The sequence below is a fragment of the Bos indicus x Bos taurus genome, chromosome 13 (assembly GCF_003369695.1).
Source record: "Bos indicus x Bos taurus breed Angus x Brahman F1 hybrid chromosome 13, Bos_hybrid_MaternalHap_v2.0, whole genome shotgun sequence".
Taxonomy (NCBI): Eukaryota; Metazoa; Chordata; class Mammalia; order Artiodactyla; family Bovidae; genus Bos; species Bos indicus x Bos taurus.
Genome location: NC_040088.1, coordinates 76,937,971 through 76,963,041, shown reverse-complemented (window position 1 = coordinate 76,963,041; position 25,071 = coordinate 76,937,971). Strand labels below are relative to the sequence as shown.

At 40.1% G+C, this 25,071-nt stretch overlaps 1 protein-coding gene across 1 annotated transcript in view; it reads left to right on the top strand.

Moving 5' to 3' along the window:
• The window catches only part of SPTLC3 (serine palmitoyltransferase long chain base subunit 3), a 149,967-nt gene that overhangs the window by 21,089 nt on the left and 103,807 nt on the right, over window positions 1-25,071 (top strand). The window contains exon 2 of the mRNA XM_027560294.1: window positions 16,953-17,135. Within this exon, the coding sequence (XP_027416095.1) occupies window positions 16,953-17,135 (183 nt within the window). The remainder of the gene's footprint in view (window positions 1-16,952; window positions 17,136-25,071) is intronic.

Genomic DNA, 25,071 nt, shown 5'->3' with positions numbered 1-25,071 from the left:
GATTCTTTCTGTCATGCACCACTTCACACAGAGATGCTCAATATACCAAGAATTAAATCTTTGGCTCAGCTTTCTGGAATAAGCTTGCCCAGAATCATTGGGCAACATTGATTTGATTGATTATCTCATTTCATCTTTTTTTTAAATTATAGTTGATTTACAATACAGTTTCAGGTGTATGACAAAATGATTCAATACTTGAATAGATTATACTACATTTAAAGTTATTATAGAATATTCTTTACATTCCCTGTGTTGTACATTACACCTTTGTATCTGATTTATTTTTTACATAGTGGTTTGTACCTCTTAATCACCTTTCCCTAGCTTGCCCCTCCCAGCTGGTAACCACTAGTTTGTTCTCTGTATCTATGAGTTTATTTCTGCTTTATTATATTCATTTGTTTTAGTTTTTTAGATACCACATATAAAAGAGAAATTACAGTATTTGTTTTCCTCTGACTTATTTTACTAAGCATAATACCCTCCAGGTCTATCCATGTGGTTGCAAATGGCAGAATTCATTATTTTTTAATACCAGAGTGTTATTCCATTTATATATATATATATATATATATATTACACACACACATATACATACACACACACTGTACATACATACATTGGGGTACATATATCTTTTTAAATCAATGTTTTAATTTTCTTCAGATAATTACTCAGGAGTGGAACTCCTGATCATACGGTTGTCCTGTTTTAAAATTTTCTGAGGCACCTTCATACCATTTCCACAATGGCCACGCCAATTTACACTCGCCAGATTTAAATTAAAATATTGGCCAATGCAGACAGGTCCTGATGTATTCTTTTCCTTGGGGAAGTAACTTAGTTCCCAGGCTTCTTCCAAACCCTTCTAAGCAAGATTTAGACATGAAGTATCTATTCTTCAAGATAATATTTTAATAATATTAAGGTAATATTTAAAAAATGAGTCACCAGACTTCCCTGGTGGTCCAGTGGTTAAGAATCCACCTGTAGATGCAAAGGACACAGTTCCATCCCTGGTCCAGGAAGATTCCACATGCCCAGGATCAACTGAGCGCATACACCACAACGACTGAGCCCGCGGGGTGCTACTACTGACTCCTGTACACTCCAGGGCCTGTGCCCCACAAGACAGGCCGCCACAGCGTAAAGCCCACATGCCACAGTTAGAGAGTAACCCTCGAACCACTAGAGAAAGCCCACACACAGCAACAAAGGCTCGGCACAGCCAAAATAAAAACATTTGTTACAATACTTTAAAAAATGCACCACCAAATCTCATGGCAGAACCCGATATAAGTTTATTTCTCACTCCCATGAAGTCCAATGGGCACTTATAGGAATCTGGAGGGGTAAATGGTGACAACTCTGCTCCACATGGTCATTCAGGTCACCAGGATGAGAAAAGCTCTGCAGACTGGGTAGCTTCCACGGTCACAACAGCCGTCAGCATTCAGATGGCAACAGGGCAAAGAGAGAAAGAGACGGGTCAGGAGAGAGCCACAGGTCAGGCCCAGAGATGGCACGCTTCACTTCTACCGATTTCACACTGATCAGAACTCAGTCACACCATCACGCTGTCTGCAATGGACGTGGGAGTTGTAGCCCAGCTGTGAGAAAGAGGAGAGAGAAGTGGTTTGATGCTCACAGCCAGTCTCCCCCACAATGGACATTAGTGTGAAAATATTTGAAACATTCAAAAGGCCTAAGTGAGAGATAATAACAGCTATTATTTTTTGCAAGTGATCCTTTATTTTCTGTCCTTTTATTAAATAACCTGTCTTTTTAAAATATTTTTGTAATACAATGTGATGAGTATTACAATGGTGTTGTGCAGTGAGAACACCCAGCCTGGATCTTTTTAGGAAGTGAAGACAGACCTAGGTCTTAAACAGTGGATATTAGGCAGGCAAAGGTATAAAGGGTGGCGTAAAGGAGGCGGGCAACAGAGGACATTCAAAAAAGGAGTGGACACCAAAAAAATTACAGGAACGTGTCAGCGTGAGAGAAGGTTTGGAAGGCCATAAAAATCAGGGTATCAGGATGTGAAATGAAAGCAGCCCACATGTTTGTGACAAGATGATACGAGTTAGACTAGACATAGGAGTTTGATAAAGCATTTGTAAACATTTATATCTATAGCAGACTGTGATTACAATACTCATTTCTTAAAATGCAATGCAACTTTAAGATATTAAGTACCCTTCCAGCTAAGGTAGAACTATGCACTCTCATCTCTCTTGCTTCATTCCACTTCCATAAGCTTTGGAGCTGTATCATTTCTACTACTTCAGCCGAATCGAACTGGCATTCCAAAGTATTGTAGAAGAGAAATAAATGGCAACTTTGAAGTCAAAAAGATTCTCAAATGTCTTAGAATAAAAATAGAGGATTCTACTGAGGAGAGCGCTGCTTTGAGTTTTAGCTGCCACTGTGAGTGAAAGTTTATTATACACACACAACACAACATACGGCGTACACACTCAGTAAGGAAGGTATACTTATCAGTCAGAACCGGGCACTCATTAGCCAACCAGAATGGATGCTCAGGAGAAATAACTGAGATGAATATATTGTGAATACTAGGTGAACACCAGTGCCACTCACCTCCACCAGCCTCTCACTTACAGTTCTTATTACTCTCTTGACTGGGGAAGAGACCTGATCTACTGGATCAGCTGGATCCTCAGCTGCCAGTACTGGAAGACTCAAATTTAAGGAGATTAAAAATAAGATTTTGTTATTCTCATGTAATAAGTCTAGAGTTGGGAAGAGTCTCTAATTGGATGGTCCCTGGATTGGTTGGTTTGGTCCCTTAACTCTTGGTCATCAAGGATCAAGTCTTTCCATTTCCTCTTTCTACCATCTTTTGTGCATAACTGTCTTCACCTGTGGCCACAAGTGGTTGCTGCAATTCCAGATGACCCAAGCTTCATGGTCTTTCTCAACTTCAGTATCTCAACAACAACCCCCCAATGCCTCTAACCCCCACCTCTTTGTCCCCTCTCACATTTACTGCCTCCTCATGGGTCCTCAGTCTCTTGCTTCTCCCTACATATAGGTACTGGCCAAGGCTCTATACATATTCTTTCTCTTTCCCAAATATTTCTCTAAAAGCAGTATCATTCATTCTAGCAGTTCCCTTTATCATTGCACTCAGAAGATTTCAGGAACATTTAATGAGTGTTTGCTCTAGGACAGGTCCTTTGCGTTTATTATCTAATTTAATTTTCAAAATAAACAATGGATATGAACTTGGGCAAATTCCGGGTGATGGTGAAAGACATGGAAACCTGGTGTGCATTCATAGGGTCACAAAGAGTCGGACATGACTTGGCTACTGAACAACAACAGAAACCTTATTAGCTCCATTTTACATTGAAGGCATTTGAGAGCAAGAAAAATTAAGTGACTTGCACCAAGTCTTACAGTCAGCAAGTGAAATGCCTGAATCCGAAGCCAGGCAGTCTCCCTCCCACCCGAGCCCTCCCTGCCATCAGGCCCTGCCTCCCTTCAAGACTGGGCTCAGATGTCCCTTTCTTTAGGGAGCCACCCCTGATCATCCCATGTGATACAATCTCTCCATTTGTGTCACTCTGATGACATTACTTTTTGCTCAATGTTATGATTATACTTTTTCCCCTACCCCCACAGCATTATGCTATCAATTCTGGGGAAAAGAGGCTATATTTTTTATTTCCTATCCTCTCTAATAGTAGCCTGTTGTGCTGTGCTCTGCTCAGTCCTGTCCAACTCTTTGCAGCCCACCAGGCTCCTCTGACCATGGAATTTTCCAGGTAAGAATACTGGATTAGGGTGCCATTCCATTCTCTAGGGGATCTTTCCAAGCCAGTGACTGAAGCCTGGTCTCCTGCATTGCAAACAGATTGGTTTACTGCCTGAGCCCAGGAAAGCCCAATGTTAGCCTACAGCAGTGAAAAACAGGCAGCCAATAAGGGACCTGCTCATTTGAATGGACCTGCTCATTTCCATCTAGGTAAAGAACCTGCCTGCCCATGAAGGAGACATTAGAGACACAGGTATTATCCCTGGGTTGGAAAGATCCCCTGGAGGAGGGCATGGCAACCCACTCCAGTATTCTTGCTTATAGAATCCTACAGTCCCTGGAGGGCTACAGCTAATAGGGTCACAAAGAGTTGGACACAACTGAAGCAACTTAGCATGCACAGCACGCATGCTCATTTCCATCACTTGATGGAAATGCAGGAAGTAAACAGCCCACAGTGGGTCGCCGAGTCCCAAATGACCAGGCACTCTGGGAAAGGTAGTTCAGGATCTATTGGGGTTTCCAGTCACCCCACTCCAGTACTCTTGCCTGGAAAATCCCATGGATGGAGGAGCCTGGTAGGCTGAAGTCCATGGGGTCGTGAAGAGTCAGACACGACTGAGCGACTTCACTTTCACTTTTCAGTTTTATGCATTGGAGAAGAAAATGGCAACCCACTCCAGTGTTCTTGCCTGGAGAATCCCAGGGATGGGGGAGCCTGGTGGGCTGCTGTCCATGGGGTCGCACAGAATCAGACACAACTGAAGCAACTTAGCAGCAGCAGCAGCAAGCTACAAAAGAAAAAGTAGAACATCGAAAGATGTATTTCTAATAGGTAGAACAAAGGAAGTGCATCACAGATTACCACGCTGTGTTGACCTTGGCTAGCAAATCTTTTAAGCAAGATTTTAAGCTTTATTTACTTTGACAGTACAGATTCTCATATTTCAAAAGAATTATCCAATACCAGATTGAGAAACCCTTCCCAAGAGGTGCTACCAACTTCAATTTTCATTAAAAAATTCAGTGAATGTGTTATTTTTCATCCATTAAGAAAGACCTATACATTTCCAAATAACATTGCTCTCCATGAAGGTATCTCATTTTCTGCCAAGCAAAATTACATTAAATTAAAAATAAACTCATATAAGAGACAGTATAGCAGATACCAGTTGAGGCCAACAGACACTGTTGGAAACCCCTTCTTCATGATAAAACTATCTTCCAGAACAAATCCCAGGGGCAAAAAAAAAAAAAAAAAAAAAAAAAGGGTTACAGAAGCCCAGTCTCTGCACCCAACTGAGGGTTTTATTTCCATAGAGGTAGACGGTCTGTTACATACAGCACAGGTTTGCCTGAAAGCCAACTCAAGCAAAAAGTTCCCATTGATTTGGCCATATATTGAGCTCAGTAAGGGCTTTAAGGTCAGACAAGGAAAAGGGGAAAACACACTATCCTCACAGGATGGCCTTGAATGTCCTGAAAGTTTTTCTTCCTATATGTGCCTATGAGACTTGGCCAGCTTCCCAAGTGGCGCAGTGGTAAAAAATCTGCCTGCCAATGCAGGAGATGAAGGAGACATGGGTTCAATCACTGGGTTGGGGAGATGCCCTGGAGTAGGACATGACAGCCCACTCCAGTACTCTTGCCTGGGAAATCCCATGGATAAAGGAGCCTTGCAGCCATAGTCCATAGGGTTGCAAAGAGTTGGACATGACCGAGCAACTGATCATATACTCACGTGTGATTTAGTCATCCTCTAAATCAGCCAAAGGGGTTCATTTGTGAGCAGGTTACATCAAGGTTCTGAAGTCACCCACACTGGCACCCTTCACCCACCCTTCTTCATCTATGGTGCCCTTAAAATCAGGGGGTCCCAAAATTTGGTCCCATGCTTCCTACTCTTTTTTATTTTGTCCTTTATCACGTTTGCCTTTAACCATGGCTCACTCAAAGTAGCTGAGTCCCCCATCTTATACTTCAGCCAGGCCTTTCTCTTTTTCTTTCTTCTCATTTACATTAATTTATTTATTTTAGTTGGAGGCTAATTACTTTACACTATTGTGGTGGTTTTTGCCATACATTCACATGAATCAGCCACGGGTGTACATGTGTCCCCCATCCTGAACCCCCTCCCCGCTCCCTCCCCATCCCATCCCTCAGGGTCGTCCCAATGCACCAGCTTTGAGTGCCCTGTTTCATGCATCAAACCTGGACTGGTCATCTATTTCACATATGGCAATATACATGTTTCAATGCTATTCTCTCAAATCATCCCACCCTCGCCTTCTATCACAGAGTTCAAAAGTCTGTTCTTTACATCTGTGTCTCTTTTGCTGTCTCGTGTATAAGGTCATCGTTACCATCTTTCTAAATTCCATATATATGCATTAATATACTGTATTGGTGTTTTTCTTTCTGACTTCACTCTGTATAATAGGCTCCAGTTTCATCCACCTCATTAGAATGGAATCAAATGCATTCTTTTTAATGGCTGAGTAATATTCCATTGTGTATATGTACCACAGCTTTCTTATCCACTCATCTGCCGATAGACATCTAGGTTGCTTCCATGATCTGGCTATTGTACAGTGCTGCAATGAACCCTGGGCTACATGTGTCTCTTTCAATTCTGGTTTCCCCAGTGTGTATTCCCAGCAGTGGGACTGCTAGGTCGAATGGCAGATCTATTTTCAGTTTTTTAAGGAATCTCCACACTGCTCTCCATACTGGCTGTACTAGTTTGCATTCCCACCAACAGTGTAAGAGGGCTCCCTTTTGTCCACACCCTCTCCAGCATTTGTTGTTTGTAGACTTTCTGATAGCAGCCATTTTTACCAGCATGAGATGGTACCACATTGTGGTTTTAATTTGCATTTCTCTGATAATGAGTGATGTTGAGCGTCTTTTCATGTGTTTGTTAGCCATCTGTATGTCTTCTTTGGAGAAATATCTGTTTAGTTCTTTGGCCCATTTTTTGATTGGGTCGTTTATTTCTCTGGTATTGAGCTGCATGAGCTTTTTATATATTTTTGAGATTAATTATTTGTCAGTTGCTTCATTTACTATTATTTTCTTCCACTCTGAAGGCTGTCTTTTCACCTTTCTTATAGGTTCCTTCATTGTACAAAAGCTTTTAATTTTAATTAGGTCCCATTTAATTTTTATTTTTATTTCCATTACTCTGGGAGGAGGGTCATAGAGGATCTTGCTGTGATTTATGTCAGAGAGTGTTTTGCCTATGTTTTCCTCTAGGAGTTTTATAGTTTCTGGTCTTACATGTAGATCTTCAATCCATTTTAGTTTATTTTTGTGTATGGTGTTAGAAAGTGTTCTAGTTTCATTCTTTTACAAGTGGTTGACTAGTTTTCCCAGAACCACTTGTTAAAGAGATTGTCTTGCATCTCTAACTGCCCCCAAACACTCCACTTAGGCAAGCAGACAGCACCCCAACTCAGCAGGTTCCATGCACACTCACTGTCTCCTCCCATGCGCAGGTCTCCTTCTGTTCCCCTCTTCCTCTTATCCACATTCCAGTAACATTCCTCCCCGGTACTGTCATGATCTCTCCCTTGACCTTATACCTAGCCAGTTATGAAATTTTATCAGATCTATTTCCTGAGGCTCTCAGCCCCTTTTGCTAGAGTCTGGACAAGTAAGGAAGGAAGGAATCCCCTTACATATCCCTATGTTGTGGAAAGAACCAGGAGGTGGATCTTAACTGGGTTGGCAGGTCACCAAGAATGCTGGAGATGGATGCAGTTCAAAGGTCATACAGAGAACAGAACCCAGGAAGGGAGCCGAAGATTGGCACTGGCCATCATCAGACCTAGGACTGGTGTGAGGACACAGAGGGAGGTCACGATCTCAGGAGCAGGGATGGAGTCTGTCTCATTCATCTAGGAATTCCTAGAACCTGGCATGTTGCTGGTTCACAGAAGACATCCAATTAGTGCCCTGTGCTCCCCAATGCAAGGCGTTTGTTATTTCCTTCACCTTCCATTCCAGACCTTATGTTAAGCAATGCTCTCTCACTTTCATTATTTCAAACCATCAGGTAGCACTTGGGGGAGATATTAGACAAAAGCAACATCCAATAACATTAGTTTGGGTTGTCGAGAGAAGACACTATTGCCAAAACTCGGCTTCTAATCACCAGTGTTAAATAGAAATGCAGAGACAGAGTTTGGGGTGAAGTAGAAAAGGATAGTATTATTGCTTTGCCAGGCAAAGGGGCCACAGTGGGCTTCCAAACTGAGTGTCCCACCCTGGAGGGTATAGTGAGGACTCACAGTGTTTAAGGGGCAGGGCACGGTCAGGTCATGGGCATTCTTCTGATTGGCTGTGGTGAGGTTGTCAGCATCATCAACCTTCTGGTTCCAACCAGTCTGGGGTCTACATGCTGATGAGCAGCCTGCAGCTCCCTTCTCCCATCTGACAGGGGTTTTCAGTATCTGCAAAATAGCTCAAAGGACAAGGCTCAGAATATTATCTATAGTATTCAGGAAAAGCTAAAGGTCCCTGAATTTATTGAATGGCTAAAGTATTATTATTTTGTTTTGCTTGACTATTTTCCTTTCTTTCTTCATTTTCTCCCTTCTCTGATTAAATTTACTCTTTGACTTTAGTTTTTCTACAGACAAAAGGCAGGGGGAGGACATGGGTGGAGGTCTATTCTGAGAAGGCTTCATAGGGTCCTGCTCAATTACAACACTGGTGTAATGGATAAATAAGGAGTCAACCATTTTAATAAGATTTAATAAGATTTTGTGGGCTTTTGACTGAACAATGCAAGTGTAAAATATCATTACAAAAAGGCTTTTCAAAAATTACTTTAAAACCAAATAATGTAAATAAAAAATATTCATCTATCAGGTAGACTTTTTTGGTTGTCAGGACTAATTCCAAAAATACATGCAACTCCAACAGTATAGAGGAAATAAAGGCATATAGTGTAGAACCCTGTGTTGGTGGAGTCAAATGGTGCTTACACTATGACAGTAACAAAGACATTATTTCAAATTAGCATGATTTTTACATAATTTGCTGTTTTTCAGTTGCCCAATCATGTCTGACTCTTTGCGTCCCCATGGACTGCACCATGCCAGGACTCTCTGTCCCACACCATCTCCCAAAGTTTGTCCAAGTTCACGTCCATTGCATCGGGAATGTCATCCAGCCATCTCATCCTCTGATGCCCTCTTCTCCTTCTGCCCTCAATCCTTCCAAGCATCAGAGACTTTTCCAATGAGTCAGCTGTTCACATCAAATGACCAAAACACTGGAATTTCAGCTTTAGCATCAGTCCTTCCAATGAATAGTCAGGGTTTGTTTCCCTTAATATTGACTGGTTTGATCTCGTTACTGTCCAAGGGACTCTCAGGAGTCTTCTCCAGCACCACAGTGCAAAAGCACCAATTCTTTGGCACTCCACCTTCTTTACAGTCCAACTCTCACATCCGTACATGACCACTGGGAAAACCATAGCCTTGACTAGACAGACACTTGTCAGCAGAGTACTGTCTCTGCTTTCCAACACACTGTCTAGGTTTATCATAGCTTTCCTCCCAAGAAGCAAATGTAGTCTGATTCCAGGGCTACAGTCACCATACACAGTGATTTTAGAGCCCAAGAAGAAAGCCTGCTTCCACCTCTTCTCCCCCTATTTGCCATGAAGTGGCGGTACTGGGTGCCCTGATCCTCGTTTGCTTTTGCTTTTTAACATTTAGCTTTAAGCCAGCTCTTTCACCCTCATCAAGAGGCTCTTTAGTTCCTCTTTGCTTTCTGCCATTAGAGTGGTACCATCCACATATCTGAGTTTGTTGTTGTTTCTCCCACTTATCTTGATTCCAGCTTGTAACTCATCCAGCCTGGCATTTCCCTTGATGTACTCAGCATATAGATTAAGCAAACTGGGTGACAGCAGACAGCCCCGTCATATTCCTTTCTCAATTTTGAACCAATTGGTTGTTCCATACAGGGTTCTAACTGTCACTTCTTAACCCACATACAGGTTTCTCAGGAGACAGGTAAGATGGTCTGGTATTCCCATCTCTCTAAGAGCTTTCCACAGTTTATTGTGATCCACACCATCAAAGGCTTTGGCATAGTCAATGAAACAGAGGTCCATGTTTTTCTGGAATTCCCTAACTTTCTCTATGATCCAGCAAATGTTGGCAATTTGATCTCTGGTTCCTCTTCCTTTTCTAAATCCAGTTTGGATGTCTGGAAGTTCTTGGTTTGCATAATGCTGAAGCCTAGCATGCAAGTTTTTAAGCATGACCTTACTAGTATGGGAGATGAGTGCAATTGTCTGATGGTTAGCACACTCTTTAGTACCACCCTCTTGGGAACTGGGATAAGGATTGACCTTGTCCAGTCCTGTGTCCACTGCTCAGTCTTCCAGATTTGCTGACATATTGAATGCAACACCTTGATGGCATCATCCTTTAGGGTTTTGAATAGTTCTACTGGAATTCTGTCACATCCACTAGCTTTATTAACAGCAGTGTTTCCTAAGGCCCACTTGACTTTGCTCTCAGAATGTCTGGCTCTGGGTGGCTGACCACACCACCATAGCCATAGGCCTTTTTTATACAGTTCTTCCATGTATTCTTTCCATCTCGTCTTGATCTCTTCAGCATCTACTAGGGCTTTACTGTTCATGTCCTTTATAGTGCCCATCTTTAGGCAAAATGTTCCCTTAATAGCTCCAATTTTCCTGAAGAGATCTCTAGTTTTTCCCCTTCTGTTGTTTTATTCTCGTTTTATACCTTGTTCACTGAAGAAGGCCTTCTTGTCTCTCCATGCTCTTCTTTGGAAATCTGCATTTCATTTGATGTAACTTTCACTTTCTCCCTTGCTTTTCTTTTTTTTTTTTTTGGTGTCTTTATTTTATTTTATTTTTTTAATTTTATTTTATTTTTAAACTTTACATAATTGTATTAGTTTTGCCAAATATCAAAATGAATCCGCCACAGGTATACATGTGTTCCCCATCCTGAACCCTCCTCCCTCCTCCCTCCCCATACCATCCCTCTGGGTCGTCCCAGTGCACTAGCCCCAAGCATCCAGTATCGTGTATCGAACCTGGACTGGCAACTCGTTTCTTACATGATATTTTACATGTTTCAATGTCATTCTCCCAAATCTTCCCTCCCTCTCCCTCTCCCACAGAGTCCATAAGACTGTTCTATACATCAGTGTCTCTTTTGCTCTCCCTTGCTTTTCACTTCTCTTCTTTCTTTAACTGTTTGTAGGGGCTTCTCAGATAACCACTTTGCCTTCTTGTTTTTCTTTTTCTTTGGGATGGTTTTGTTCACTGCCTCCTGTACAATGTTACAGGCCTCTATCCACCGTTCTTCAGGCACACTGAAGAATTAACCCCTTGAATCTATTCATTACCTCCACTGCATATTCAAAGGAATTTGATTTAAGTTGTACATGGCTGCCCTAGTAGTTTTACCTGCTTTCTTTAGTTTAAGCATTAATTTTTCTATAAGAAGCTGATGATCTGAGCCACAGTTAGCTCCAGGTCTTGTTTTTGCTGACTGTATATGCTTCTCCATCTTTGGCTACAAAGAATGTAATCAATTTGATTTCAGTATTGACCATTTGGTGATGCCCATGTGTAAAGTCATCTCTTGGATTGTTGAAAAAGGTTATTTGCTATAACTGATGCTTTCTCTTTGCAGAATTCAGTTAGCCTTTGCCCTGCTTCATTTTTGTCCTCCAAGGCCAAACTTACCTGTTACTCCAGGTATCTCTTGACTTCCTACTTTTGTATTCCAATCCCCAATGATGAATAGAACATCTTTTGGGGTGTTAGTTCTAGGAGGTCTTCTAGGTCTTCATAGAACTGATCAACTTCAGCTTCTTCAGCATTTGTGGTAGGGGCATAGACTTGGATTACTGTGATGTTGAATGGCTTGTGATGTTGAAATGAAAAGAGATCATTCTGCAATTTTTGAGGCTGCACCCAAGTACTACATTTCTGACTCTTTTGTTAATTTATGGAGGCTATTCCATTTCTTCTATGGGACTCTTGACCACAGTAGTAGACATAATGTTCATCTGAATTAAATTTGCCCATTCCTGTCCATTTTAGTTCACTGATTCCTAAAGATGTCTATGTTTATTCTTACCATCTCCTGCTTGACCACATTCAATGTTCCTTGATTCATGGACCTAAAATTCCAGGTTCCTATGCAACACTGTTCTTTGCAGCATCAGATTTTACTTTTATCACCAGACACATCCACAACTGAGCATCATTTCCACTTTGGCCCAGCCACTTCATTCTTTCTGGAGCTGTTAGTAGCTCTCCTCCATTCTTCCCCAGCACCGTATTGGACACATTCAGACCTGGAGGATTCATCTTTGGTGTCCTATCTTTTTGTCCTTTTATACGATTCATGAGGCTCTCACAGCAAGTATACCGGGATGGTTTGCCATTCCCTCCTCTACTGGATCATGTTTCATCAGAACTCTCTGCTATGACCCATCCATCTTGGGTGGCCATACATGGCATGGTGGTACATGGCATCTTATATAATGCGTCAATCTAAATATACATGTGTAGGCTAAATTAGTATATTAAGTGTTAGTAGGCACTTTACAGTTTCCTGTAAATCACTAAAAGTGATCAAAACACTTGTTATGGGTCATCTCATTTGGAAATGGAGAATCTGAGGATTGCATTATCTATGTTAAAAAGGGAACCCTCTTACACTGTTGGTGGGAATGCAAACTAGTACAGCCACTATGGAGAACAGTGTGGAGATTCCTTAAAAAACTGGAAATAGAACTGCCATACGACCCAGCAATCACACTGCTGGGCATACACACTGAGGAAACCAGAATTAAAAGAGACACGTGTACCCCAATGTTCATCGCAGCACTGTTTATAATAGCCAGGACATGGAAGCAACCTAGATGTCCATCAGCAGATGAAGGGATAAGAAAGCTGTGGTACATATACACAATTATTACTCAGCCATTAAAAAGAATATATTTGAATCAGTTCTAATGAGGTGGATGAAACTGGAGCCGATTATACAGAGTGAAGTAAGCCAGAAAGAAAAACACCAATACAGTATACTAACGCGTATATATGGAATTTAGAAAGATGGTAATGATAACCCTATATACGAGACAGCAAAAGAGACAAAGATGTATGGAACAGTCTTTTGGACTCTGTGGGAGAGGGAGGGGGAGATGATTTGGGAGAATGGCATTGAAACATGTATAATATCATATAAGAAATGAATCGCCAGTCCAGGTTTGATGCAGGATACAGGATGCTTGGGGCTGGTGCACTGGGATGACCCAGAGGGATGGTATGGGGAGGGAGGTGGGAGGGGGGTTCAGGATTGGGAACACTTGTACAGCCATGGCGGATTCATGTTGATGTATGGCAAAACCAATACAATATTGTAAAGTAATTAGCCTCTAATTAAAATAAATAAATTTAAAAATTAAAAAAATGAATGAATGCGTAAATATTTATTAATTAGTAACACTAGGAATACTTTATTCACTAATGCATTGAGCAAAAATTAAGCTACTATATGCAAATTAGTTAACCAGAAACAAAAATGCTTTGATATTTAAATATAGGACAGAAATGGTATGGACCTAACAGAAGCAGAAGATATTAAGAAAAGGTGGCAAGAACAAGCAGAAGAACTATACGAAAAAAGATCTTAATGACCCAGATAATGACAATGGTGTGATCACTCACCTAGAACTAGACATCCTGGAGTGCAAAGTCAAGTGGGCCTTAGGAAGCATCACTACAAACGAAACTAGTGGAGGTGATGAAATTCCAGCTGAGCTCTTTCAAATCCTAAAAGATGATGCTGTGAACATGCCACACTCAATATGCCAGTAAATTTGGAAAACTCAGCAGTAGCCACAGAACTGGAAAAGGTCAGTTTTCATTCCAATCCCAAAGAAAGGCAAATACCAAAGAATGTTCAAACTATCGCACAATTGCACTCATCTCACACGCTAGCAAAGTAATGCTCAAAATTCTCCAAGCTAGGCTTCAACAGTATGTGAACTGAGAACTTCCAGGTGTTCAAACTGGACTTAGAAAAGGCAGAGGAATCAGAGATCAAATTGCCAACATCTGTTGGATCATAGAAAAAGCAAAAGAGTTCCAGAAAAACATCTACTTCAGCTTTATTGACTATGCCAAAGCCTTTGGGAGTCACAACAAACTGTGGAAAATTCTTAAAGAGATGGGACTACCAGAGTACCTTACTTTTCTCTTGAGAAATCTGCATGCAGGTCAAGAAGCAACAGTTAGAATGGGACATGGAACAACGGACTGGCTCCAAATTGGGAAAGGAGTATGTCAAGGCTGTATATTGTCACCCTATTTATTTAACTTATATGCAGAGTACATCATGAGAAATGCCAAGTGGAATGAAGCACAAGATAGAATGTAGATGGCTGGGAGAAATATCAATAAGCTCAGATATGCAGATGACACCACCCTGGTGTGCTGCAGTCCATGGGGTTGCGAAGAGTCGGACGTGACTGAGCAACTGAACTGGATTGGACTGCACAGATATTTAAAGTCTACTTACCAGTGACATTTGCTGCGTGTTGTTCAGTCACTAAGTGGTGTCTGACTCTTTTGCTACCCCATGGACTGTAGCCCACCAGGCTCCTCTGTCCATGGGATTTCCCAGGCAAGAATACTGGAGTGGGTTGTCATTTCCTTCTCCAGAGTATCTTCCCAATCCAGTATCAAACCTGCAGCTCCTGCATTTCAAGTAGATTTTTTTTACTGCTGAGTCACTAGAGAAATATTTTCATTAACATTTTACTAAGAAAAATTTCAAGCATGCAGAAAAAAATTTTATAACATATGAAAAAAATTATATAACAATCTCCAATATAGTCTCTAATGCATCTAGATTCAGAATTCTCCCAAAATTGCTTTATGTATGTATTTAATTTTTGATGAACCATTTGAAAGAAAATGGTTATAACATTTCACCCTCCTTAAGCCTTCAGCATGCATTGACAAATATTAAAACATCCTCTCACACAACTATACAACTACCATCACTCCTAACAAAAATAACAAATCCTCAAAAATATACATTTCCTGTCCACATTTGGGTTTCCACAGTTGTTTAAAATATGTGTTTTTACCATTTTTTTTTACAATAAAAGAGGATCTAGTGGAAAAACATACAGTACACTTGAGTCTCTTAAGTCCCCTCTCCTACCCTTCATTCTTTTTTCCCCAGCTTGACTGAGGTGTAGTTAATAAATAATAATTTATGTATTTGAGGTATACAATGTTATTTGATATATGTATACATTATTAAATTATCACCACAATCAAGCTAATTAACATACCTGTCATCTCACCTAGCTAAGCATGTGAGTGTATGTGTGTGTGAGATGAGAACACTTTAGATCTACTGTCTTAGCAAATTCAAGTATGCTATACACTATTACTCCCTCTAGGTACCATACTGTACATTGGTCCCCAGAATTTCTTCATCTTATAACTGAAGACTTGTGCCTTTGGACCAACATCTTACCATTTTTCCCACCCATGGTCTGGAAGCCACCAGTTTACTGTCTACTTCTGTGAGCTCAACTTTTTTGATTCCACATATAAGTAAGATCATGCAGCATTTGTCTTCCTGAGTCTGGCTTATTTCACTCAGTATAATATAATCTAGGTTCATCTACATTGTCATAAATGACAGAATTGTCTTGTGTGTGTGTCTGAATGATACTTAGCGTGTGTGTATACACAAGCTACATTCTCCTCATTCATTCATGCTTTGATCAACAGATTGTTTCTATATCTTGGCTCTTGTGAATAATATAAATATCTCTTCAATATACTGATTTGATTTCCTAGGAATATGCGCCCAGAAGTGCGATAGCTGGATCATGTGGTAATTCTTTTAATTTTTGGAGGAAACCCCACACTGTTTTCTATAATGATTGTACTAATTTACATTCTCACCAGCCATGTACAAAGGTTCCCCTTTCTCCACATCCTTATCAACACTTGCTACCTCTCTCTCTTTTATTTTGTAATAACAACCGTGTTAGAACATGTCAGGTGATATCCCTTTGTGATTTTGGTTTGCATTCCCAGATGATTAGTGATGTCGAACACATTTTCATGTAACTGTTAGCTGTTTGGATGTCTTCTTTGTCTATTCACGTCCTCTTCCCATTTTTAATTGAATTGCTTGGTTTTTTGACTTGTATGAGTTCCTTATTATTATCAACCCCTTATCAGATATGTGGTTTGCAAATATTCTCTCTCATTCTGTAGGGTGAGTTTTCATTTTGTTGATCATTTCTTTTGCTGAGCAGAAGTCTTTGGCTTCATGTAGTCCCACTTGTTTATGTTTTGCTTTTAAAAACAAAGTCATGGGACTTCCCTGGTGGTCCAGTGATAAGAATCTGCCTTGCAGTACAGGGGATGCAGGTTTGATCCCTGGTCTGGGAACTAAGACCCCGCATGCTGTGGAGCAACTAAGCTTGAGCTCCACAAGTGCACCACAGTGAAAGATCCTGCAAGTAAACAAATAAAAATTGAAAAAAAAAATAAAATCAAACACAAGTCAGTTGTCATACAGAAAGTCCCATGTTGTGGATTATCTGATTGTCTCCTCATGAAGTTATTTACCTGATATTTCTTGTAAAATGGAATTTAGATATTAGAGTTTCGCTAAATTCAGCTTAAATATGTCGTCAGTGTATTGAATATTACATCATGATAAGAGTATAGAGTGGTGAGTTGTCCTAACATCTCTGATGGAATTGGATTCCCTGATTAAGGTTGTAATCCCAGGTTTGTGATTAAGGAGTAATTTACAGAGTGATACTTTGGTATCTTGCAAAAACCCTATTCCTCATTCATTTTTTCACTTAACGGATTTAGAATCTGTTGATAATTTTTGCCTGAATCAATTATTTCTTTAAGAGTTGTGGAATAAAATGTACACTGGTGATTACCTTCTTCAGTGATCAACTTCCAATTTTCTCCAAGTATTTTCTTTATCTTAAATGTGCTCTTTGACATGTAAAAGATTGAAAGTTCAAAATTTTCAGTGTTGTAGTTCATTGTAGTGGAAGAGTGCTCATTTTCCATTTCCATTTGTCTTTTCAGCAAAACGGAAATTCAAATTTTTACAGGCCAATTGTGGAATCCTTTGAGGAAGCACCTCTTCATGTTATGGTTTTCACTTACTTGGGATATGGAATCGGAACGCTATTTGGCTATCTCAGGGACTTTCTGAGGAACTGGGGAATAGAAAAATGCAATGCAGCCGTGGAGAGAGAAGAACAAAAGGTACGCATGAGCAGCTCCCTGAGTCTTTGTCAATGTCAATTCTTCTCTGAAGTGTGCTCGTAAGTGATAATGCATGTACGGATCCCGAAAAGAGTGATATGCTCAGCAACCACTCAAGGCAAATTCTATTGCCCTGAACCCCATAAAAGCCCCCAAAGTTACCCATGTATTCATGGACTTATTTTCTTTACAATATTTATTGAGCAATTACTAGATGCCAGGCTAAACTAAAGGTTTCCTTGTACATTATCACAAATATAATTTTTAAAACAATCCCATGAGATAGATTTCAAAATAGCATTTTAAAGGTAAAAAATCAAAATCGGAAAGTGAGGGCATGAGTGGGACTGTATTCTGATCTCCTAGTTGTGAGCTGAGTATTATTTATATTCTATACTGGACTAGGAAAGTGTTTTTGAGTGACATGAGGTCAGGGTTTCATCTAGATCAGAGTTTCTCAACTGTGGCACTATCGACATTTCGAACTGGGTAATTCTTTGATGTGGGAAGCATTGCAGGATTTTTAACAGCATCCCTGACCTTGACCTACTAGATTCAATTAGAACTCTCCCACATACTTGTGACAATAAAAAATATCTCCAGACATTGCCAAATGCCTTACAAAGTGGAATATCACCCTCAGTGTAGACCCACTGATCTGGATACTTTCAATAGTGAATGTATAAATGTCTACATCATCTCCTTTTCACATAGAGCTAACAGGACAACTTGGAAAATATTCAGAAATCTGTGAAGAGCCTGTGTCCTTTTACCATGTTTTCCAACATTGGTTCAAATGATATACGATGCCATGAATCTCTTTTTCCCTAAAACTTGCTTTAAAATATACAATTGTGGCCACAGATTATTCCACACGATGGAGCCTTGACCATATCTAAGTAAAGCATCATTGACACATGTAATAGGAGAATCTCGAATCCTATAACTTACTGACCAGTACCCACAGTAAGCTAAGCTCTTATTATAGCAACATAACCATGAACAGGTCATGTAGAACACTTATCTTGGAATTACCAAATTGGAATTAAGTTAAGCATACCTTCAAGGGAAAATCAGGCCCAGTTTGACTGTTGAACTCTCTCTTACCTTAGCAAAGACTAAGTCGTATGTTCTACTCCAAATGCACGTGTACTATGTCACTTCAGTCGTGTCGGACTCTGCGACCCCATGGACTGTAGCCCACCAGGCTCCTCTGTCCATGGGGTTCTCCAGGCAAGAATACTGGAGTGGGTTGCCATGTCCTCCTCCAAGGGACCTTCCTGACCCAGGAATCGAACCCAAATCTCATGTCTCCTGCATTGGCAGGTGGGTTCTTTACCACTAATGCCACCTGGGAAGTCCCTATACCAAGTAATGGGGACTAATAGAGAAGAAAATATAGGTCCTTCCAGCAGAGAATTTGAAGTCTGGTATGCAAAAAAAGACTCATGAGCAAAACAAATGATAAAAAGTGATGATGGGGAGGAAGTTGATATGGAAAACAGGGATCTGTGTCCTGTGCTTCTCTTAGGAAGTTAGGAAGGCATTATGCTGGGCCTGAGTGGTGAGCAGGTATTTGCCTATTGAGCAAGGTACAAAGGAAGACAGTCTGTAAGAGGGCTGCTTGTGTCAAGCAAGTCAGATTCGTTTGGAGTGTGTATTTTGTGCCAGGCACTGTACAACAGTCTGGAAACATAGGAATAACTGAGGCAGATAATGGCTGTAGAGAGCTAACCACAAAAGAAGCAATTGCAGTGGAATTTGATAAGAGGAACCATAGAGGTAAGTAGATGACATCAAGGAGGCAAAGAATAGAAGCATTTAACCAGGACTTGGTGTTCAGTGAAGCCTGCTGGGGGGAAGAGAAACTTAAATTGACATCTAAAGACTGAAGAGTAAGTAATAAGGCAACGAGTGTGGCAAGATGAGCTGGAAGGAGTCTTCAAGGAAAGGAAATATGGTGTGAAGTGGCCCAGAGATAAGAGAAAACATTGAACATGTAAGGAACCAAGGAATTCTAATGATCAGAATGTTGTGAGAGGGGGATTACGTGGGGAGAAAGATTGCTTGAGAGGCAAGCAGAGACCTTACTATAAGGGGTTTTTATAAGCCATAGACATTTGTTATAAGAACAATGGGAAGGCATTGAAGGATTTCAGGCGGAGGAATGCAGATTTGCAGATTAGAAAGATCGTGTTCACTGCAATGCGAAAAATGGATTGCAGGAGGACAACACAGGGACCAAAAAAAGAGAAAAAAATCCAATTAAAAGGTTGAGGCAGAGTCCAGGTTGATAAAAAATCTAGATGATACCTTGGGCTGGGCCCAGGTTAGTGATAGGCCCTGAGAGACAGGCCAAGAGATGCTTAAGGGTTGGAATTAGGACTACCCCACCAGAAAAAAGAATGAAATCATTCCATTCACAGTAGCATGCATGGACCTAAAATCTATCATAGTAAGTGAAGTAAGTTGGACAAATATCATAATGTAATTTATATGTGGAATTATGTAATGTACATAATGTAATTTATATGTAGAATCTAAACAAACAATACAAATGAACTTATTTACAAACAGAAATGGATTCACAGACATAAAAAACAAATTTATGGTTACCAAAGGGGAAATGGAGAGTGGAGGGATAGCAGAGGAGTTTGGGATTATCAGATATACACTATTGTATATAAACTAGATAAACAACAAGGACCTACTCCATAGCGCGGGGAAGTATTAATATAGTCAACATCTTGTAATAATCTATAATGGAAAAAATCTGAAAAAGAATATTTATCTAACACGACTGACGTGACTTAGCAGCAGCAGCAGATAGATATATCTATTCTGTATAACTGGATTACTTTGCTATAAACCTGAAACTAACACAACATTGTAAATCAACTGTACTTCAATTGAAAAAAAAAAAAAAGAGGTAGAGTTAGGAATGATTGATTTGACTTGGGGAATTACAGAGATGTACAAATCAAAGTCCACACTTGGTCTACGACTTGGGCAACTGGATGTAAAGAAGGCGATATCATATATTGAGATGGGAAATTGAGAAGGAAGATGGAGGTGGAGGGGAACGTGATCAATTCACTTTGAAACAAGCTGAGTTAAAAGAATTGACAGCTGGATAGAGAGGTCTAGACCTCAGAGAAAAGTCTGAGATGGATATTGTAGCATCTCCAGTATATCTGGAGCATACTGAATTAATCAAAACCATAGGAGTGGATGTGATCTCCCAGGGAAGGTCTATGGAAGAGAAAAAGACAAAGGGTGTGAAGAGGACAGAGAACTTTAGAGAAAGTTATAAGTGGCAGAGATGGAATTCCAACTCAAGACTAGAAGCAATGCGACAATAAAAATCCGTATAATAGTCTAGGAAGAAGATAATATGTGCTTGAGTTGGGGAAGAGGCAAGATGGAATGAAGAAAAGCAAGCTGGTTATAAAGATATTTAGGGGGTATAACCAACAAGTCTTGGTTGCTGAGTATATGGAAAATAAGACAGAGGAGGAAACCAGGATAATCTCACATTTCTTCTTTGGTCAGATACAAGAACAGCAGTGGCACACCCGTCACTTGGGGACTGAATTAGTAATACTAAGTGAAAAGATTTAAAAAAAAAAAAAAAAAAAAGGCAAAATCTCCCTCCAAAAGAGCCCTAAAAAAATCTCAGACCCAGAGCACCTGCTATCTCAACAGACTTGATTAATAATCAAGACACTAAGGAGGAAAAAAGACAACCCAGACAGATACAAGGTTTCAATATTTTGCTTCAATTCTTCTTTTAATCCTTTAAAGGCAACTTTAGAGTTGAATTGCAATGTATTAAAAGTACATTTTAATTGCAATGTATTAAAAGTACTAGCTACAGTACTTTCTCAGTGATGTCATGGCCCAACTTTGCTAAATCCAGAATACGATGTCAGAAAATACAATTAAAGGAATATCAAGCATTGTCAGGGATTTTAAAAACTCAAGTATGGCTGCATGTCTCAATCCCTGTGGCCCCTGCTTGTATAAGACTTATCAGTTGCGATACTGTGTTTCCGTTAGACTCAGGCAGTCCCAGAGCCCTACAAGTAAAGCCCAGATATTTCTGGTTCATCCCCAGAGATTTTTACTCCCACATATAACAAAAACGGTTCAGGAAGTTGTAACTAGAAAATGTGGACATAAATCTCCAAATGTTTGCATGAATTAAAGCTTGCTCATTCTTATCCATACTTGGCATTCTGAAACAACAGCAGGATGGGCCCAGTGTGACTTTCTCCTGAGTGTTTTGAAGGATGGGGTTCATGAAGGTCACTGGGTGTGAGGCATGGTTTTGTCCAAAGCAAACAGACGGCCCAGTGCTGGGCTTCCTGTTTGGATCTGGGTGGGTCCAAAATGAGAGAGTTTCCCTGGGAACCCAACATATTAGCCAGCAGCTTGTGGGGTGGGAACGCTTTAGTCCCTTCATTCTCTTCTCAGTTAACAACCAAAATGATCTTTTTAAACCTTTTTAAGTCAGTTCACATGGGCATCTCTGGCCGAAAGCCTTTAATGCTTTCCTTTGTCGCTCAGAGTAAGAGCCAGAACTGGTCAAGGTGCTACAGAACCGCCCCCTTGATGAGCCCTGTCCCTGTTCCACAAGGACCTTCTTCCTCTTCCTCAAACACAGCCCCTCACACCTACCACAAGGATTTCTCACTCGCCTTTCCCTCTGCTCAGAATGATCCTTCTTCCCTCAGATACCAGCACAGCTCACCCCCTCACTTTCTTCATTAAATCCATCCAGACATCACCAGCTTTAAAGGCAGCAGGAGTCACCAGCAGTGGTATCCCTAGACTCCCCAACCAGGCTTGGTTCCAAATACCTTCTGGCTGCTTCTCAAAAGCAAATGCACCCTCACAAGACAGGCATATTTTCCATGATTGCATCTAGCTTTGGGGAAAAACTCCAAAATCAAAGTTTGAGAAATAGTTTGTAAAATATGACCATGAGTAAAATCAGATTATAACTACCCACGGAGAGTTTTCAGGTCAACATTTATTTTGTGATTGTTGTTTAGTTGTTTTGTTTTTGTTTAGTCTCTAGGTCCTGTCTGACTCTTACAACCCCCCATGGACTGTAACCTGTCAGGCTCATCTGTCCGCAGGATTTCCCAAGCAAGGATTCTAGAGTGGGTTGCCATTTCCTTCTCCAGGGGATCTTCCCAAACCAGGGGTCAAACCTGCATCTCCGGTGCTGGCAGGTGGATTCTTTACCACTGAGCCACCTGCGAAGCCCCAGCGTTTATTTGGATATATATAAATATCCAAATATCCAAACACCCACAGGCATGAAATTTCTGACGTGTCATTAAAATGTTAGTCAAATCATTTTGCTTTAGTTCTTTCACAGTATAGACTTTTCTGCTTCCCTTAGCAAGAAGGAATCTGCAATAATAGGTTTTTAACAAGAATAGTAGCAAGGTTGATGGATCTTGATAAAGTAGAGCTTTGCTAGCATCTATCAGTTAGTACTAAGCCCATGTGTGGAATGAGTGGGTTATGACTAGCCTCTTCCTGTGTCTCTTTCCCCTTTCCTTTTTATTATGGGAATAGCTGCAAAAGCTACGTTCATCTTTCCTTTCTCTTTCGTGCACTTACTTACACAGATGCTCATTTGCACTCACCCTCTCCCTTCCTTAAGGTATGTTCATAACATACATTTGTTGTGTGACTGTCTTTTTTATTTTTTCAAGAAATTGTACGCTGAAGATCTTTACCTGCCAGAAGAGGATTACCTTCATTGTTTTTAATAGCTACATGATGGTATTGTACAGTAAGGTTATATGATTATTTATTTTTATTATTGAAAATAATGCTTCAGTGAGCATCCTATGCATTTATTCAAGGATAATGCATAGAAATGACTTTCCGGGCCCAAGAAATAAATATTTTCACTTCCAAAATATTGGCAAATTGCCTTTAAAAAAGATTACATAGCATGTCTCTAGTAGTATGCAAGAGTATGCTTTCTTGCCAGCACTTGATACATTGATATTATCAAAATATTTCTCATTTTTGCCAATTTGATAAGGGAGCTTTTTTTTTTTTTAATGTTCTTGTGTTTTTCTGCATTTCCCTGGTTAATAATGAGACTGAGCTTTTCATATGATTATTTCTCATGTATGCTTACTCTTCTTGTATTTCCTATTGATATCATTTGCTCGTAATTTTATTAAATTATTTTTCTTATTGATTGAGGGAAGCTCTTTCTGTATATCCTTTATCAATAATTTGCCTCTTAAATCTGTTTTAATTATTTTTTCAATTCTGTTTCCAGGCTTTTAACTTTCTGTGCTATATTTAACCACACGTATATTTTTAATTTTTAAATCACATGTATCAAACACCTCCTTAATGTTTTCTTTGTTGTTGGTTTTGCTATTTTTTGCCGTCCTTTCTCTTTGTGAAGGGGGAGTAGTTTAGGAAGGCTGTTTTCATCTTGTAAGAAAGATAAAAATTTTTCCTCTAGTTTCATTCAGTACTTTTATAATTTGGAGTAGTTATTTAATCTACAAACTCATCTAGGATTTAATTCCATGTGCTCTGTGAAGTAGGACTATTTTTTTTATTGAAGTACAATTGTTTTACAGATTTGTGCCAAACCCTACTATATAGTAAAGTGACTCAGCTATATATATATGTGTGTGTGTGTGTGTGTGTGTATGTATATATATACAATCTTTCTTTAATCTTCTTCTCCATTATGGTTTATCACAGAACATTGATAGTGGTTCCCTGTGCTATACATTAGGACCTTGCTGTTGATTCATCCTAAATGTAATAGTTTGTATCTACTAAGCCCAGTCTCTCTCCCGACCCCCACACCCCAACAACCACAAGCCTGTTCTCTATGTCTGTGAGTCTGCTTCTGTATTACAGATAGGTTCGTTTGTCCCATACTCTAGATTCCACATATGAGTGATATCATATGGTATTTGTCTTTCTCTTTCTGATTGGCTTCACTTGGTATGATCATCTCCGGCTGCAGCTGTGTTGCTGCAGATGGCATTGTTTTGTTCTTCCTTACGGTTGAGTAATATTTCATTGCGTGTACACGTATTCACACCTTTGTTCACTCATCTGTGGATGGACGTTGAGGTGGTTTCCATGTTGCTGCTATAAACAGGAGTGCATGTATCTTTTTGAATTGCAGTTTGTCTGGATATATTCCCAGGAGTGCGATTGCTGGATCATATGGTATTTCTATTTTTAGTTTTCTGAGGCATCTCCATACTGTTTTCCACAATGGCTGTACCAATTTATATTCCCACCAACAATGTAGGAGGATTCCCTTTTCTCTGCACCCTCTTCAGGATTTGTTATGTGTAGATCTTTTAATGATGGCTATGCATTGGAGAAGGAAATGGCAACCCACTCCAGTGTTCTTGCCTGGAGAATCCCAGGGATGGGGGAGCCTGGTGGGTTGCCGACTACAGGGCTGCACAGAGTCGGACACGACTGAAGTGACTTAGCAGCAGCAGCAGCATTCTGACTGGTGTGAGGTGGTACCTCATTGTAGTTTTGATTTGCATTTCCCTGATAACTAGCGATGTTGAGCATCTTTTCACATGCCTGTGGGCCATCTGTATTTCTCCTTTGGAGAAATGTCCACTAAGGGCTTCTGCCCTTTTTTCAATTTAGTTGTTTGTTTTGTTGTTGTTATTTAGTTGTGTGGGCTGTTTTTATCCCTTAGAGATTAAGCCTTTGTCTGTTACATCATTTGCAAATATTTTCTCCCATGTCATAGCTTGCCTTTTCATTTAGCTATTGTTTTTTAATGGTTTCCTGTGCTGTGAAAAGCCTGTAAATTTAATTACATACCATTTGTTTATATTTTTATTGCTATTGCCTTGGGAGACTGACCTAAGAAAACACTGGTATGATTTATGCCAGAGAA